Source organism: Aquarana catesbeiana, linkage group LG03 (assembly GCF_042186555.1).
Source record: "Aquarana catesbeiana isolate 2022-GZ linkage group LG03, ASM4218655v1, whole genome shotgun sequence".
Lineage (NCBI taxonomy): Eukaryota > Metazoa > Chordata > Amphibia > Anura > Ranidae > Aquarana > Aquarana catesbeiana.
Window position 1 is genome coordinate 576,677,865 of NC_133326.1, and position 18,026 is coordinate 576,695,890.

The window sequence follows — 18,026 nt, forward strand, 5'->3', positions numbered from 1 at the left end:
CCGAGTGAAGATGGAAGCCATGTCAGTAGTGACAGCACACTGCTGGAGGGCTTTATTTTAAAGTGTTACTAAACCCAGGACTTTGTATTCACTATATCTGGTCTCCCACAGTACACAGAACATGGAAATGCAATTATTTTAGTAAATATAAACTGCTAAATACCTTTTCTCATAGGCAGTTCAAGCAGTCTTTTGACTTCTATTAGTGTCTGGTTAAAGCTTGTAAGAGGCATTTTCATTCTATTCTGGCTGTCGTATGAGGCTGCAGGACACCTGACCCTCTGTCTGGACAGTGCTGATTGGCCCTGTACTGATCACATGCACCCTCCCAAGAAAAAGAAAAAACCTCTAGCAATGCACATTAAACTGAGCATGTGCAGAGTGACTCCAAAGGTTCTGTTTTATCAGGAGATGGATTGGGGACAGTGAAAGAAGGGAAGGATCAGAGAAGACAGGAACAAACAGCCTTTTTTTACACAATGCGGAGGATTAACCCCTTAGCTTCCACAGTGAGTATAACAAGCATACTTTACTGCATATACAGAATGATTCCACTGTTATGGGTTTGGTAACACTTTAAGGTAAGTCTCTCATAATGTGTTAGTATGCGGCTATATACACTACAGATACAGAATAACTGTATCTGTAGTTAGTAAAATAGGTCTATAGCTGGGAATATTCATTCGGTAACTCACCTTGTTTTCTGTTGATCCCGGACACAGGAAGAATGTTGACAGAGGTATAAAATAGCCTTCCACTTGTCCAATTAACAGCAACAAAATGACCCCATCAGCAAACTATAGAACAAAATATGACCAAAATATATGTAGTTACAGAAGGGTTTTGGTGTATCTACATTAACCATAACATAACCATGTTATTTTGGAAAAACTATTTCTGTAAAAAATAAAATACCTGCCATTTTCTGCACGCCCATTCCTTTATAGTGGATGTAAACCCAATCCATGAAATTTGAGCTGGGCACATATATCTGCAGTGTTTTCTTATCTCTCTCCAAAGCACTAAGTCCCCTGGCTTTCTCCTGCTCCGTTCTTCTGTTATCAGCCTGATAACTTCTGACAAGTTCTCTGTCAATTGAGATAAAACCAGCCTGAAATTTGTGTCGTGGGAGGTTGCTATAGATAGATAAGCAGACAGCTGAACTATTCACAAAACAGTTCTGCAAGGTTCTGCCTATGAGGAGAGGGGGTGTGTGTTTTTCCTCCAATCAGCTGACTTGGCTGTATGCCCAAACTTCACTTCCAGTGCTGAACAAGAAGAGAAAATCTCCTAACACGATCTGCACTTTCTAAAGAATATATAAAGCTGAAGACAGCAGATATACATATAAAACTTATGTAGGGAGATTTGTTTCATCTCTGTGTATCATCTGGGGCTGTTCACTTCACTGGGTATATGTAAGGGTTTACATCCACTTTAAGCCTAGTACACACGGGCAGAATGACAGGTGACATTCAGCCTGTGTGCACTGCAGCTCGTCAGAGAGAAGCCGGACGTTCGGCTTCTGTCAAAGGGTCATGACCAAAAAAATATCTTCCGATCTGCGATCTCAGCCAATGGCTGAGATCACTGACCGGAGTGTTCTGGCGGGGGGGGGGGGGGGCTGTCTCCCTGTCAGATCAAAATAGCACAGGAGGGGAGATTGCTGTATTAACATTGGATTGTTAGCACAGCGGCTCTGATCGGAGCTGTCAGTTTGAATGAAAAAATTGTAGTGCGTACTAGGCTTTATCAGCCTCACACATGGAAGGATACACAAAACCAGAAGCCACAATTACTTCTCAGTATGGCATAGTTGGTGGTGGGGGCAGGCACAGACACAACACAACACAGACCTCACTCTACCAATAATCCCAAACCAAGCTAGGCACAGACAAATAACTAATTTGCAGCTCCAGAATCCTAGATAAACCTATTCATGTTTAATATTTAAAGATCTTTGTTGAAAACAGTCCTTGTTTAAAGCATACCCGTCATGCCACGTATATACCTCTAAAAATGTAACTTTCGGTTGGTTAAATCATGAAATTGTAACTGATATATAGAGGGAGAGGGATTAGAACACCTGCCTGGTTAATTTTGCTGTCTGTATCCCCAATAAATAAATTCACCCTAGTACTCCTGATGACTGTTCGCACCGAACTTAAAGGATAAGTACACCTTTGAGAGCATGTTACATATTCCCCCTGCTGCAGGCGCTGCCAGATTTCCCCTCCTCTGTGACAGCAGTATGGGGAGAAGTTCCACGCACTAGCTGTCACTTTTTGAAAACCGCGCGACCTTATGGCGCTCCGCCCACATCATTCATACACTGTGGAGCGCTGTGGTAGTTCATAGATTTTTCCTATCAGTGTATCTGCTTGATCTGCTGATCACTGATGCAAAGCTTTACAGGCTCCAGAAAAAATAAGTGCACATTTTTTTACCTGCAAAAGTAAACATATCCATTAAGTGGTCACCAGAACATGAATGGAGGGGAATCTTCCAATAAGAAGACTAGTTCTGGTGACTACCAGGTATTTTCCTCACTTTGGTGGATTTTTATTTCACTTCCAGTTGTGGCTTTAGGACAGGGAGTGAAGGGAAATCCTCCAAATGGGACACAGATGGCAAAAAGGAAACACCTGACAGGGGTTATGACTCTTCCATACTCTATTCAAAATGAAAAGAAAAATTGCCTCTCATTTCTACTTTAATCGGTTTTATGAATCCCACAGGAATTTTAGCAGGGAGATGCTCCTGTTGTGGCTCACGTCTTTTGCAAGGTACAGAGCCATTTTCTTTAACAGTACACAACCTTATTTCAAATATCTTATGACAAATTCTGAAGTTGTTTGTAATATAGGTATTACAAAATATTCTGAATTGCTAGAGCTACTGCTTACATCTTTCTAGTCTAGCAGCAAATCTTAGTCTATATTTAAAACTACAGTTAGCTAAAACATTTTTTTGGTCAATTTCTGTGAAAAAGAAAAACGGAAAGAGGAGATCAAGAAGACATTGGTCTTTACCTGGGAGTCCAAGTCAGTCACAGTAAGACTCAGGTTTACTAGCTGTTTATTCACAAAATTCACAATAGCCTGTAGGGAAGCAAGAGAAACATGTCCTTAGATGAATACTAATAAATATTTTATTGTGAGATTACTGTAACTGTTTAGCTAGAACATTCTCTTCTGCAAATGTATTCAGTATATTAGCAGGCAGTATTGTAGAACCACAGCTGGTACCATGCATGTATACATTGCTGTTTGATGAGGGGTAGAAAATAGAGGTTAGTGATCCTGGGTCAAGTAATTCTTTGACTTTTCAATCATTTTAGTATCAATCAACCAGTATAGCCTACTAATAGCTTTATGTCCAATGGAGTCTACTAATACCTTATGTTGTTTGGAGTATACTGATAACTTTGTGTCCTGTACAGTCTATTGATGACTTTGTGTCCAGTGGAGTCTACTATTAATTTTGTGTCTATTGGAATCTACTAGGGATGAGCTTCGTGTTCGAGTCGAACCCATGTTCGACTCGAACATCGGCTGTTCGATCGTTCGCCGAATTGCGAACGTTATGGGCCGTTCGCGCTAAATTCGTGTGGCGCGTCACGGCCCATAATTCACTGCGGCATCGCAGTGCATTGCTGGCTGATGATTGGCCAAGCATGCACTATGACCCGCATGCTTGGCCAATCACAGCGCTGTCAGTAGAGAGAGCTGTAATTGGCCAAAGCCAGGGTGGCTTTGGCCAATTATGGCTCAGGGGATTTAGTACACACCCCACACTATATAAGGCCGCCTGCACGGCGGCCCTGTGTAGTGTGTGTTCCGGTGTGCTGAGAGATAGAGAGAGAGAGAGACAGTGTCATTTGATTTGAGTTAGATAGATTAGGCAGAACAGTCAGTCAGTTAGCTGCACTTACAGTGTATTGTGTATATATATGCATCCCAGGTGTTGCATATATATATATACACTGTATTCAGTTTAGCTAGATCCGTTCCTGTTATCTTCTATCTAGACTATTTACATTTAATGCAGTGCGTCCTGCTCACAGTGTTCAGCTAGATCCGTTCCTGCTATTTACATTTAGTGCAGTGCGTCCTGCTCACAGTGTTCAGCTAGATCCGTTCCTGTTATCTTCTAGACTATTTACATTTAGTGCAGTGCGTCCTGCTCACAGTGTTCAGCTAGATCCGTTCCTGCAATTTACATTTAGTGCAGTGCGTCCTGCTCACAGTGTTCAGCTAGATCCGTTCCTGCTATTTACATTTAGTGCAGTGCGTCCTGCTCACAGTGTTCAGCTAGATCCGTTCCTGCTATTTACATTTAGTGCAGTGCGTCCTGCTCACAGTGTTCAGCTAGATCCGTTCCTGCTATTTACATTTAGTGCAGTGCGTCCTGCTCACAGTGTTCAGCTAGATCCGTTCCTGTTATCTTCTAGACTATTTACATTTAGTGCAGTGCGTCCTGCTCACAGTGTTCAGCTAGATCCGTTCCTGCAATTTACATTTAGTGCAGTGCGTCCTGCTCACAGTGTTCAGCTAGATCCGTTCCTGCTATTTACATTTAGTGCAGTGCGTCCTGCTCACAGTGTTCAGCTAGATCCGTTCCTGCTATTTACATTTAGTGCAGTGCGTCCTGCTCACAGTGTTCAGCTAGATCCGTTCCTGCTATTTACATTTAGTGCAGTGCGTCCTGCTCACAGTGTTCAGCTAGATCCGTTCCTGCTATTTACATTTAGTGCAGTGCGTCCTGCGCACAGTGTTCAGCTAGAGCCGTTCCTGCTATTTACATTTAGTGCAGTGCGTCCTGCTCACAGTGTTCAGCTAGATCCGTTCCTGTTATCTTCTAGACTATTTACATTTAGTGCAGTGCGTCCTGCTCACAGTGTTCAGCTAGATCCGTTCCTGTTATCTTCTAGACTATTTACATTTAGTGCAGTGCGTCCTGCTCACAGTGTTCAGCTAGATCCGTTCCTGCTATTTACATTTAGTGCAGTGCGTCCTGCTCACAGTGTTCAGCTAGATCCGTTCCTGTTAAATTCCTACTGACCGGCAGGCTTGTCTGGTTACAGTATATAAAGCTACCTGAAGAAAATTACAGGTGTTCTATTTGATCCTATTAGTACCACGGTCAGGCAGCTAGACTATTTACATTTAGTACAGTGCGTCCTGCTCACAGTGTTCAGCTAGATCCGTTCCTGTTATCTTCCTACTGACAGGCAGGCTTGTCTGGTTACAGTATATAAAGCTACCTGAAGAAAATTACAGGTGTTCTATTTGATCCTATTAGTACCACGGTCAGGCAGCTAGACTATTTACATTTAGTACAGTGCGTCCTGCTCACAGTGTACAGCTAGATCCGTTCCTGTTATCTTCCTACTGACAGGCAGGCTTGTCTGGTTACAGTATATAAAGCTACCTGAAGAAAATTACAGGTGTTCTATTTGATCCTATTAGTACCACGGTCAGGCAGCTAGACTATTTACATTTAGTACAGTGCGTCCTGCTCACAGTGTACAGCTAGATCCGTTCCTGTTATCTTCCTACTGACAGGCAGGCTTGTCTGGTTACAGTATATAAAGCTACCTGAAGAAAATTACAGGTGTTCTATTTGATCCTATTAGTACCACGGTCAGGCAGCTAGACTATTTACATTTAGTACAGTGCGTCCTGCTCACAGTGTACAGCTAGATCCGTTCCTGTTATCTTCCTACTGACAGGCAGGCTTGTCTGGTTACAGTATATAAAGCTACCTGAAGAAAATTACAGGTGTTCTATTTGATCCTATTAGTACCACGGTCAGGCAGCTAGACTATTTACATTTAGTACAGTGCGTCCTGCTCACAGTGTTCAGCTAGATCCGTTCCTGTTATCTTCCTACTGACAGGCAGGCTTGTCTGGTTACAGTATATAAAGCTACTTGAAGAAAATTACAGGTGTTCTATCCCAGCTTAGTGCAGCTACAGGCCATTAGTATGTCTGGAAGGCCAAGAAGGAGAGGCAGACAGTCACAAGCCAATAAGAGAGGGCAAGCAGGCTCTGTGTCTAGTGCTGGTCGTGGAGACGGTGCATCCTCATCAGCACGTGGCCATGGGACACGCTTGGCCTTTTTTTCGGCAGCTGGCCATGTTGAGCCGCAACATGCGGAAGACTTGGTCGAGTGGATGACCAAGCCGTCCTCATCCTCCTCATCCTCTCTCACCCATGCCCAGGGTGCTTTGTCTGGCAAAGCAGCGGCCTCTTCCCTCAGCTCAATGTCATCAGTGACTCCTTCCCTAGCTCCACCATGTCCTCATGAGGATTCCCTCGAACTGTTTGACCACAGTGTTGGGTACATGCTCCAGGAGGATGCCCAGCGTTTGGAAGGCTCTGATGACGATACTGAGCTCGATGAAGGCAGTAACATGAGCGCGGACAGAGGGGGTGCCCAAGAAGGACAGCAATCTGGCAGTCATGCTCCCCCTGCTGCAGCATACTGCCAGGTTTGCTCCAGTGATGAGGAGGGAGGGGATGATGAGGTCACTGACTCAACGTGGGTGCCTGATAGGAGAGAGGAGGAGGAGGAGGAGGAGGCGGCAGCACATCACCAACGAGGCAGGATGCCCTCCAGGGGCCAGCCTAAGGGCAGCACATTGACTGCATCACACCCCAAAGCTCCACATGTGCAGGGCGCTGCAGTCTCTGCGCGTTATTCAAAAAGTTCTTTGGTGTGGGCCTTTTTTGAGACGAGTGCATCAGATCGCACCGCTGCTATTTGTAACATATGTCTCAAGCGTATCTCGCGTGGCCAAAATATCTCCCGCTTGGGTACCACATGCTTGACCAGACATATGTTGACCTGCCATGCAGTTCGTTGGCAAGCGTATCTAAAAGACCCACACCAAAGAACAAAGAGGATCTCTCCTTGCTCCTCATCAGCTGAGATTTCCAACCCCACTAGACCTTCAGTCCTCTCTGAGACCTGCAGTGAGAGGAATGAAGGTGTAGAATTAGGTGTGTCACAACCAAGTACTTGTGGGCAATCTGCTTTTGGTACACCGACGTCAGATTGTACCAGGCAAATTTCCCTGCCCCAGCTGCTGCACCGCCGAAAGAAGTTTGCTCCCAGCCATCCACATGCCCAGCGGTTGAATGCTAGCTTGGCAAAATTGCTAGCACTTCAACTGCTGCCTTTTCAGTTGGTAGACTCTGCCCCCTTCCGTGAGTTTGTGGAATGTGCGGTTCCTCAGTGGCAGGTACCCAAACGCCACTTTTTCTCACGGAAGGCGATTCCGGCTCTCTACCGGCATGTGGAAGGCAATGTCCATGCCTCGCTGGACAGGGCGGTCAGCGGTAAGGTGCATATTACCGCTGACTCATGGTCCAGCAGGCATGGACAGGGACGTTACCTAAGTTTCACGGCGCATTGGGTGACTCTGCTGGCAGCTGGGAAGGATGCAGGACAAGGTGCAGTAGTGTTGGAGGTTGTTCCGCCACCACGCCTCCAAAATGCTGATTGTGACACACCTCTCTCCTCCACCCCCTCCTCTTCTTCTTCCTCCATGGCCTCTTCCTCGGAACCAGCGGTGCTCCGTAGGCGTTCAAGGGGCTACGCAAGTACGCAGGCCAAAAGATGCCATGCGGTGCTTGAGCTGGTGTGCTTGGGGGACAGGAGCCACACTGGGGCAGAGGTTCTGTCAGCTCTGCAGGGGCAGGTTCAGAGGTGGTTGACGCCACGCCAACTTAAGGCAGGAATGGTGGTTTGCGACAATGGCACCAACCTCCTCTCTGCCCTCCGACAGGGACAAATGACCCATGTGCCCTGTTTGGCTCACGTCCTTAACTTGGTGGTGCAGCGGTTCTTGGGCAGGTACCCGGGCTTACAGGATGTCCTGAGGCAGGCCAGGAAAGTCTGTGTGCATTTCCGCCGGTCATATAATGCCAGTGCTCGGCTGACGGACCTCCAAAAGGAGTTTAACCTGCCCAAGAACCGCCTAATCTGTGACATGCCCACCAGGTGGAACTCAACGTTGGCCATGCTGCAGCGGCTGCACACGCAGCAGAGGGCCATCAATGAGTACCTGTGCGACTATGGCACCAGGACAGGGTCAGGGGAGCTTGGTTTTTTTTCCCCACGCCAGTGGGCCATGATCAGGGATGCATGCACTGTCCTGTCACCATTCGAGGAGGCCACGAGGATGGTGAGCAGTGACAGTGCATGCATCAGTGACACTGTCCCCCTTGTCCACCTGTTGGAGCACACGCTGCGTGGAATAATGGACAGGGCACTTGAGGCAGAACAGAGGCAGGAAGAGGAGGACTTCCTTAGCTCTCAAGGCCCCCTTTATCCAGACAGTGTTCCTGCGTGCCCGCCGATCACACAGGAAGAGGACGAGGAGGAAGAGGAGGAGGAGGAAGATTGTGTCAGTATGGAGGTGGAGCCTGGCACTCAGCATCAGCAGCAGTCTTTAAGGGATCAGTCCCAAGAAACACATGGACTTGTACGTGGCTGGGAGGAGGTGGCTGCGGACCATGTCGTTCTTAGTGACCCAGAGGACTCCGGACCGAATGCCTCAGCAAACCTACGCTGCATGGCCTCCCTGATCCTGCAAAGCCTGCGTAAGGATCCTCGTATTCGTGGTATCAAGGAGAAGGACCAATACTGGCTGGCAACCCTCCTTGATCCACGTTACAAGGGTAAGGTTGCGGACCTTATCTTGCCATCGCAGAGGGAGCAGAGGATGAAACATCTTCGGGAGGCCTTGCAGAAAGGTCTGTGCAACGCGTTCCCAGAGACTGGGAGGTTACAAACTCCTGTTTCTGGACAACGTGTTGCTGAGGCTTCGGTCAGTCAAAGAAGGAGCGGTGGAGAAGGTGGCCGTCTGACCGATGCGTTCAGACAATTTTTTGGTCCGCAGCCCCAAGGTATGATCGGTTCCAGCAACCATCGCCAGCGTCTGTTTTACATGGTGCAGGAATACCTAGGGGCAAGATCAGACTTGGACACCTTTCCCACCGAAAATCCTCTGGGTTACTGGGTCTTGAGGATGGATCACTGGCCAGAGCTTGCACAGTATGCAATTGAGCTACTGGCCTGTCCTGCATCCAGCGTTCTTTCGGAACGCACATTCAGTGCTGCTGGAGGCGTGGTAACCGATCACAGGGTGCGTCTGTCCACCGACTCGGTCGATCGGCTGACCTTCATAAAAATGAATGAGTCTTGGATCACCACCAGCTACCAAGCACCTGATGCTGATGTAACCGAATAATTTTTTTTGAAATCTCAGATCCCTTCAAAGACTGCCTATGCTGATGCTGAGTGACTATCCCTGAGTAATTATCCTCTTCCTCCTCAATCATCACGCTGATAGCTTGTAAGAACATTTTTGGTTCTGGGCGCCACCACCAGTGCCTAAGGCACAATTTTTCAGCCCCTGTTTAACAGGGGCGTGTAATTACAATTTTTGATGTAATACTTTGCAGCAGGGCTCGTTCCTGCATTCCAACTAGAGTGTCTGTGAGGGGTTGCAGTGTTGTGGCACCAGCACCAGTGCCTAGGGCCCAATTTTTCTGCCCCTGTCTAACAGGGGCGTGTAATTACAATTTTTGATGCAATACTTTGCAGCAGGACTCGTTCCTGCGTTCCAACTAGAGTGTCTGTGAGGGGTTGCAGTGTTGTGGCACCAGCACCAGTGCCTAAGGCCCAATTTTTCTGCCCCTGTCTAACAGGGGCGTGTAATTACAATTTTTGAAGCAATAATTTGCAGCAGGGCTCGTTCCTGCGTTCCAACTAGAGTGTCTGTGAGGGGTTGCAGTGTTGTGGCACCAGCACCAGTGCCTAAGGCCTAATTTTTCAGCTCCTGTTCAACAGGGGCATGTAATTACAATTCTTGATCTAATATTTCACAGCAGGGCCCTGTGAGGGCTTACAGTGTTGTGGCCACAGCAACACCTAAGGCCCAAATTTCTGCTGAGTATATAGGGCAGGACCCTACTTTCAAACATCTAACTTACAAACGACTCCTACTTGTAAACGGAAGGAGACAACAGGAAGTGAGATGAAATCTACCCCTAGGAAGGGAAATTCTCTCCTGTAAGAGTTAATATGGGAAAACAAGTTCTCCTTTCCACTGATGCTTTCCAATCCTTGTTCCACAAAAAAACCCAAATTTTCAAAAAACATTTTTCATTGGGACAAAAAAGTGAGGTGAAATCTTCTGAAGAGGAGGAAAGACAGCAAAACAAATGTCACAGGGGTGATAACCCTTCCCTATGTTTTCCAAAAAGCTTAGAAAAGATTTTTTGGCTGGAGCTAAACACGTTAAAAATGTTCAAAATTACAAACAGATTCTACTTAACAACAAACCTACAGTCCCTGTCTTGTTTGCACCGCCTGTATACTGCTGTTCAGAGTATATAGGGCCTGGTGGCCCCACACCTTTCCTTATTTTAATTTGGGTGCGGGGTTCCCCTTAATATCCATACAAGACCCAAAGGGACTGGTAATGGACTGGGGGGTACCCATGCCGTTTGTCTCACTGATTTTCATCCATATTGCCATGACCCGACATGACATTAAACCCGCAAGCAGTTTTAAATGAGATTTTTTCCTTTAAAAATGACATTTGGTGCAGGGACTGTTCTAAACATGGGAAACACGCGTCACTTTACAGGCATACTATAGACACCCCCCAGGTACGATATTTAAAGGAATATTTCACTTTTGTTTTTTTACTTTAAGCATCATTAAAATCACTGCTCCCGAAAAAACGGCCGTTTTTAAAAGTTTTTTTTGCATTGATACATGTCCCCTGGGGTAGGACCCGGGTCCCCAAACCCTTTTTAGGACAATACCATGCAAATTAGCCTTTAAAATGAGCACTTTTGATTTCGAACGTTCGAGTCCCATAGACGTCAATGGGGTTCTAACGTTCGTGCGAACTTTCGGTCCGTTCGCGGGGGGTGTTCGGCTCATCCCTAGAATCTACTAATAACTGTGTCCAGTGGCATCTACTGACAAAAGGTGTTTTGCGTGTTTAAGAACTAAGCGCCCAAATGAAAAGAAATTTCACTATGTATCAAATAGCACTGGAGAGACATACGAGATCAAAGATTTCATCTGCTGTAACACAGAGGGAGCAGTATACGCCCTAGAATGTAGCTGCGGCCTACAATACATAGGCCGCACAAAAAGACCCCTTAAAGTCAGGATCAAGGAACATGTAAATAACATCCTTAAGGGGTATGACAAACACAGTGTATCCAAACATTTCCTGTTGTGTCACAATAAAGACCCCACACAATTAAAATTTGGGGGGATTGAACCATATAAGAGGCACTGGCGAGGAAGTCACAAAGTAAGAACCCTCAGCCAGCTTGAATCCAAATTGAGATTTAGACACCTTAGACACTTTTGCCCCTAGAGGTTTGAACATTGAGTTCGATTTGAACTGTTTTTTAAGCGATTTTTAATGCGACCTTTTGAAGCTAACTTATAATGCGACTTTTTTATGCGATTTTTATTGAGCAGTGTGCACGACAATCTCTTCCCACAACTTAGTCCATATAATACATATACTTATACATGCCCCTCTCAGAGGCCTCTCTCTCTCTACCCACACCCCCCCCCCCTTTCCTCTTTCTGCTCTCTCCCCTTTCCCCCTCCCCCTTTCCCCCTTCCCGTTCCCCCCTCCCCCCCCTCCCCCCTTTTTTCCATCTACTCAGGGATGTTATTTATGGGAGAAAGGAAATAAGCCTATTCCACCACATCCCTGTTAAGTAGCGTACCTACCCAATATTACCATTATTTTGTTTTCCCACTTTTAGATTTCATATTGAGAACGAATAAACCCCCTTTTTGTGATACACCCATAGGCTTGTAGAAGTCCACAGAGAACCAATGGGATCTCCCCCTTTTATAAAAATATTAAAATATCCTTTTAGCGTATTTCTAGTATTTTTTTAGCATTTTTCTATATGTTTTTAGCATTCATAATAATAAAGATTTTTAATCCAATCAATTTCATAAATTTAATTATATCTTTTTATTTTTCACATATATTAATTTTTATAATGCTGCAGACAACAGCAATCCACAATCAGCTCACTATATGCCAGCAGGTTTAAAACATGTTGCAGAGACTGCTGCTATAGAAATCGCTGTCCCTGAAATAGAGAAGACTATGGTGATGTCTATTTGTCTCATTACCATAGATACACACAAGCCATCTGGCCTCCTCCCATTGAATACATTTAGGATATCTTTTGCTAACCAACAAAATGGCCGCGCACATCGGAAACTAAGCAATGGCCGGCGCGGCTACAAGAAAAAGGCCGCCAATTGATTCCTATAGGAGAGACTACTTAAGACCAACATTAGCCTATTTTGTTCATCCCCTGAAGAAGTCACGTGGTCGTGACGTCACGCGTAGGGACGGAATAGGCTTGCTTTCTACCTTCCCTTTCTATGCTGAATGTCTTTGCGAGTTCGTGACTCGTAGGATACAACGCTGTAGAAAAAACTGCTTAATGTGAGTAATGTGAGTACCTTTGTGCATTGTATATGTGAATAAAGTGACCCTAAGAAAAACCTACTTCACTATTTGGGTACTCTGTCCTATATTTTACATACACTGGAGATGTGATATGGAGGAGGAGCTAGGAGTCGCAGTGCCCCAGGACCTCAATTAGGACCACAACCAGATATACCCAACCCCCAATAGGACCCTGCAGAGCCAGTCAACTTGGAAACAGAGACGTAGGAGAGACCCTGGACCCCGAGATCTTACATCTTATATGCGGTTGACCTAGCACCGCTAGGTAAGAGGCTATTACCCACACCAGTGCATGCTGCATGAAGAGGACACAGAGTGGTTCATTTGCATATCACCACCTCACTGTCATTTATCCTGCTGTGTTGGAGCACTGTTCCTCTGTGCACCATTGAGTAATTTTGTTTTAGACTGCACGGACTTTTTTAGATATTGGATTACTTATCAATTGATTTTGTAGGACACCAGCAATCTTTGGATTAATTATCTATTTATTTATTCACGTGATCACTTTAACTGCGTTTTGCACTGTTGCACTGGTCGCAACACCAGGATTAGGCAACCATACGTTTTTTTGTTGAATATATTTAATACATTGAGTTTGTGTGATAATATTGTTACATTTCTGCACTTTAGCATATGTATTAGTTTGGATTATTTTACGATTTCTACATGGCACAAGAGCACGAGCACTTTTCATTTATTTTATTATTGGATTGAATAATTTCAACATATATTGAATCGGTTTCACTTATATTTTATCACCTTTTAATTTATTTACATGGATTGTGTATAATCATTTATATTGACATCAATCATATTGACCAGTAGGGATCATATACATACAAATAAACAGAGACCTTTCGGATAGCGCAGCACCACCACCCCCCCCCCACTTCTCTTTTTATATTTATTTTGGGCTTATGTCTGAGCCCTGTGTTCGGTGCATGCAGCTGCCCGGCGATAGACGTCTTATACAGTTTTAAAAACCAGTTCTACATTTCGCACGATTGCTGTATCTTTTTTCCTTATCTGGTAGCGCAGGAATAGCCCCCATTTTTATCTGACTGACTGTAATACATACATACATTCCTGCAGCAACCATGGAAGTGTTGTCATTTCTGGAAAAAAGAAAAATAAACCTAGAGGAAGTGTTTAATATCAATCAACCAAGCAAAAACAAAACAAGCAATCTAGATAGCCTAATGAGAAAATTAGGACATAATATGGAAAAACAAATAAGTCTTTGGTGGGACATTAATACCTTTGAAACCTATCTAAAAGAAAGTATTGTCCCAAGGAGATTGAGATGGGATGTCCCCCCAAATGACGGCCTATTAGACCAGGAGTCAATTGATGAATGGTTCAAATTTTTCAATGAGAAAGGCCTAGAACTCCTGAGGTTCCTATTACAAAGAAAAAAGAGGAAGACCGAAATAATCAATCGGAATATCGCTGAAATCAAGGAGGAATTGGAAGCCTTCAAAGAAACAACAGAATTCAAAACACTCACCACACAGCTAAATAAGGACTTAACTAAGAAAGACAAAGAGGTACAACAAAGAAAAAGTAAAAAATATATTAGAGATATTAATGATTTCAGGAATGACCAAGCCTTCAAATGGCAAAGTCAAATAGGAAAAACAGAAGTTAATTCTACCTACTCAACACCAGAGAAAAGAGTTAGAATGTACTCTCAGCAGGCAAATGAACCACCCATACAGAGTCCACAAAGAAGAGGCTACTACAACCAAAAAGAGGGAAATGAAGGAACGATACCTAGACAACAATATCAAGATAATGGATATAGAAATGAATACCCATACACTCCCCAGAGAGGGAACAGAAGACCCCAAAATGACAGAACGCCGCAGAATGGAGGGAGGAGACCATTTTACGGTAAAAACCACAGAAAGCCCTATAATAACTGGCACAGACCACCATACGATCAGAGGGACCAAAGAGGATACACACAGGACTATAGAGAATACAGGAGACCATATGAACACAGGGAGAACAAAGGACCAACATACGATCACCATGGACCAAGAGGGAGAAGCCCTTGTCAAGATTATGAACAGAGAGATAGAAGAGGACATCTACAGAGAGAGTACCGTGATCATGAAAGAAGTCCGGTACCCACCTATAATTATTATGCTCCACTGACGGATCGAGGGGAAGAGAGAAACAATCAATATGGACAACACCCCCCACAAAATGAAAATTCCGATCACAGCAGGCTTTTTTTAGACAGAGGTTGGGAGAATCCCCCTCAGAGACATCCAGACCAAAGCAGAAGCTACAGAAGAAGCCAAGAAAGAAGAGAGGAAAGCGATCTGGAAAGAGAGAGCAAAAGAAGAAGAGTATAAAAGGAGAGGGTATATTCAATCTGAGTAGCCAGACCCTAACGCATGAGGAAATAGGAGTACTGGACAAAGGATTGAAATATGCACCTCACAAAAATATAGACAAATTTCAAACCTATTTGGGAATCCAAAAGTTCGTAAGGAAACTGAATATTGCCAAGTATATGGCAGGAAACCCAATTAGGCCAAAATACACGGTACCCTGTGATGAAGAGATTGTACATAGCACTCTACGGAACAAATCTGTTTTTAACCCACCTATAAAGAACAATAAGTACACTGAAGTTTTTAAACAAGTTGTTTTAGATGATATTAAAGTTTTAAAAATAAAAAAGAAAGAAGAACCTAACTACATAAAAAGCGGGATTAGGAAACTAACAAGAAGGAAAGACTTAGTCATAAGACCAGCCGACAAAGGAGGGGGGATCGTGATTTTATCTAAAGAGCAATATCATACGACCATGACAAAGATGCTGGAAGATGAGACCACTTATAGCAGATTGCTAAGTAACCCTATGTTTAAGTGCAGGAAGGCACTAGAAAAAGTGGTGGGACTGGGAATTAAGAGAAACATATTAAATAAAAAAGAAGCCCGATATCTGATACCGGATTCCTGCCGAACCCCGAACATATACTCATTGCCGAAAATACATAAAAATAAAACAGATCCACCACCAAGACCAATTGTAAACAGCATAGATTCTTTAACATCAAGGATTGGGCAATATATCGATGTGTTCCTACAGCCAGCGGTGCAAAAAACAGAGGCATATCTTAGAGATACGAAGCGGATGCTACAAATACTAGAAGAAATCCCGAAAGAAGGAGGACCCTGGATCCTAGCTACGGCAGATGTCTCATCATTATATACAGTGATACTCCACCACCAAGCATGTGAAGCTACAAAATGGGGCCTTAGATTATATACCAAGTTACCCTGTGTCCAAAGAAAGTTCTTAGTGAAAAGCCTAGACTTTTGTTTAAAGAACAACTACTTCTGGTATGATAAAAACTATTACCATCAACGAACAGGAGTAGCCATGGGGGCTAAATTTGCCCCAAGCGTGGCAGGCCTATTTATGGCCCAGTGGGAGGAGAAAAATGTCTTTAAGAACAGACCCACGGAACTAGCCATCTACAAGAGGTACATTGACGACATTTTCATACTCTGGAAAGGCGAAAGAGACCAACTTACCAGTTTCCTAGAGAAACTCAACATCAACGATCGGAATATCAAACTAACCTGGGAAATCAGTGAAGAAAAGGTGACATTTCTAGATCTGGACATCACACAAGAAGACGGCAAATTATCATCTAGCACGCATTTTAAAAATGTGGATAGAAACAGCTACCTTCCGAGTGACAGTTGCCACCACAGGAACTGGCTGTTCAACATCCCCAAAGGTCAACTTATGAGAATCAGACGAAACTGTACCCATTTAAACACCTACCTTAAACAAGCTGAGCATATTGCACAGAAATTTACCAACAAAGGATATGACCAACAATTTATAAAAAACAAGATATTGGAAGTAAAAGAGATGGACCGAAATGAACTCAGCAGAGACAAAACTAGAAAAGAAACAGAACCTATGCTAGTACCACTAATTTTGGATTTTAACGTTCAACACAAAAGAATAGAGAAGATCATAAAGAAACACTGGCACATACTTCTGGCAGACAAAGACCTACAAGATAAACTTCCTCGCAACCCCAGATTTATATACAAGAAAGCACCCACCCTAAAAGATAAAATTGTAAAAAATGTTATCGACCCCCCAAAGAAAACGATCTCCTTCTTTACACAAAGCGTTTTTTTTCCCCTGCAAAAGGTGTTTTGCGTGTTTAAGAACTAAGCGCCCAAATGAAAAGAAATTTCACTATGTATCAAATAGCACTAGAGAGACATACGAGATCAAAGATTTCATCTGCTGTAACACAGAGGGAGCAGTATACGCCCTAGAATGTAGCTGCGGCCTACAATACATAGGCCGCACAAAAAGACCCCTTAAAGTCAGGATCAAGGAACATGTAAATAACATCCTTAAGGGGTATGACAAACACAGTGTATCCAAACATTTCCTGTTGTGTCACAATAAAGACCCCACACAATTAAAATTTTGGGGGATTGAACCATATAAGAGGCACTGGCGAGGAAGTCACAAAGTAAGAACCCTCAGCCAGCTTGAATCCAAATTGATATACACCTTAGACACTTTTGCCCCTAGAGGTTTGAACATTGAGTTCGATTTGAACTGTTTTTTAAGCGATTTTTAATGCGACCTTTTGAAGCTAACTTATAATGCGACTTTTTAATGCGATTTTTATTGAGCAGTGTGCACGACAATCTCTTCCCACAACTTAGTCCATATAATACATATACTTATACATGCCCCTCTCAGAGGCCTCTCTCTCTCTACCCACACCCCCCCCTCCCCCCCCTTTCCTCTTTCTGCTCTCTCCCCTTTCCCCCTCCCCCTTTCCCCCTTCCCGTTCCCCCCTCCCCCCCCTCCCCCCTCTCCCCCCTTTTTTCCATCTACTCAGGGATGTTATTTATGGGAGAAAGGAAATAAGCCTATTCCACCACCTCCCTGTTAAGTAGCGTACCTACCCAATATTACCATTATTTTGTTTTCCCACTTTTAGATTTCATATTGAGAACGAATAAACCCCCTTTTTGTGATACACCCATAGGCTTGTAGAAGTCCACAGAGAACCAATGGGATCTCCCCCTTTTATAAAAATATTAAAATATCCTTTTAGCGTATTTCTAGTATTTTTTTAGCATTTTTCTATATGTTTTTAGCATTCATAATAATAAAGATTTTTAATCCAATCAATTTCATAAATTTAATTATATCTTTTTATTTTTCACATATATTAATTTTTATAATGCTGCAGACAACAGCAATCCACAATCAGCTCACTATATGCCAGCAGGTTTAAAACATGTTGCAGAGACTGCTGCTATAGAAATCGCTGTCCCTGAAATAGAGAAGACTATGGTGATGTCTATTTGTCTCATTACCATAGATGCACACAAGCCATCTGGCCTCCTCCCATTGAATACATTTAGGATATCTTTTGCTAACCAACAAAATGGCCGCGCACATCGG

General features: G+C 43.9%; 1 protein-coding gene across 2 annotated transcripts in view; it reads right to left on the reverse strand.

The window, feature by feature from the left end:
• Window positions 1–18,026, reverse strand: part of PARVG (parvin gamma) — an 85,608-nt gene that overhangs the window by 15,976 nt on the left and 51,606 nt on the right. For both annotated transcript variants that reach the window (XM_073621938.1, XM_073621939.1), the window contains 2 exons: window positions 3,033–3,101; window positions 696–797 (listed from right to left, as the gene is read on the reverse strand). In XM_073621938.1, coding sequence (XP_073478039.1) covers window positions 696–797; window positions 3,033–3,101 — 171 coding nt within the window. The remainder of the gene's footprint in view (window positions 1–695; window positions 798–3,032; window positions 3,102–18,026) is intronic.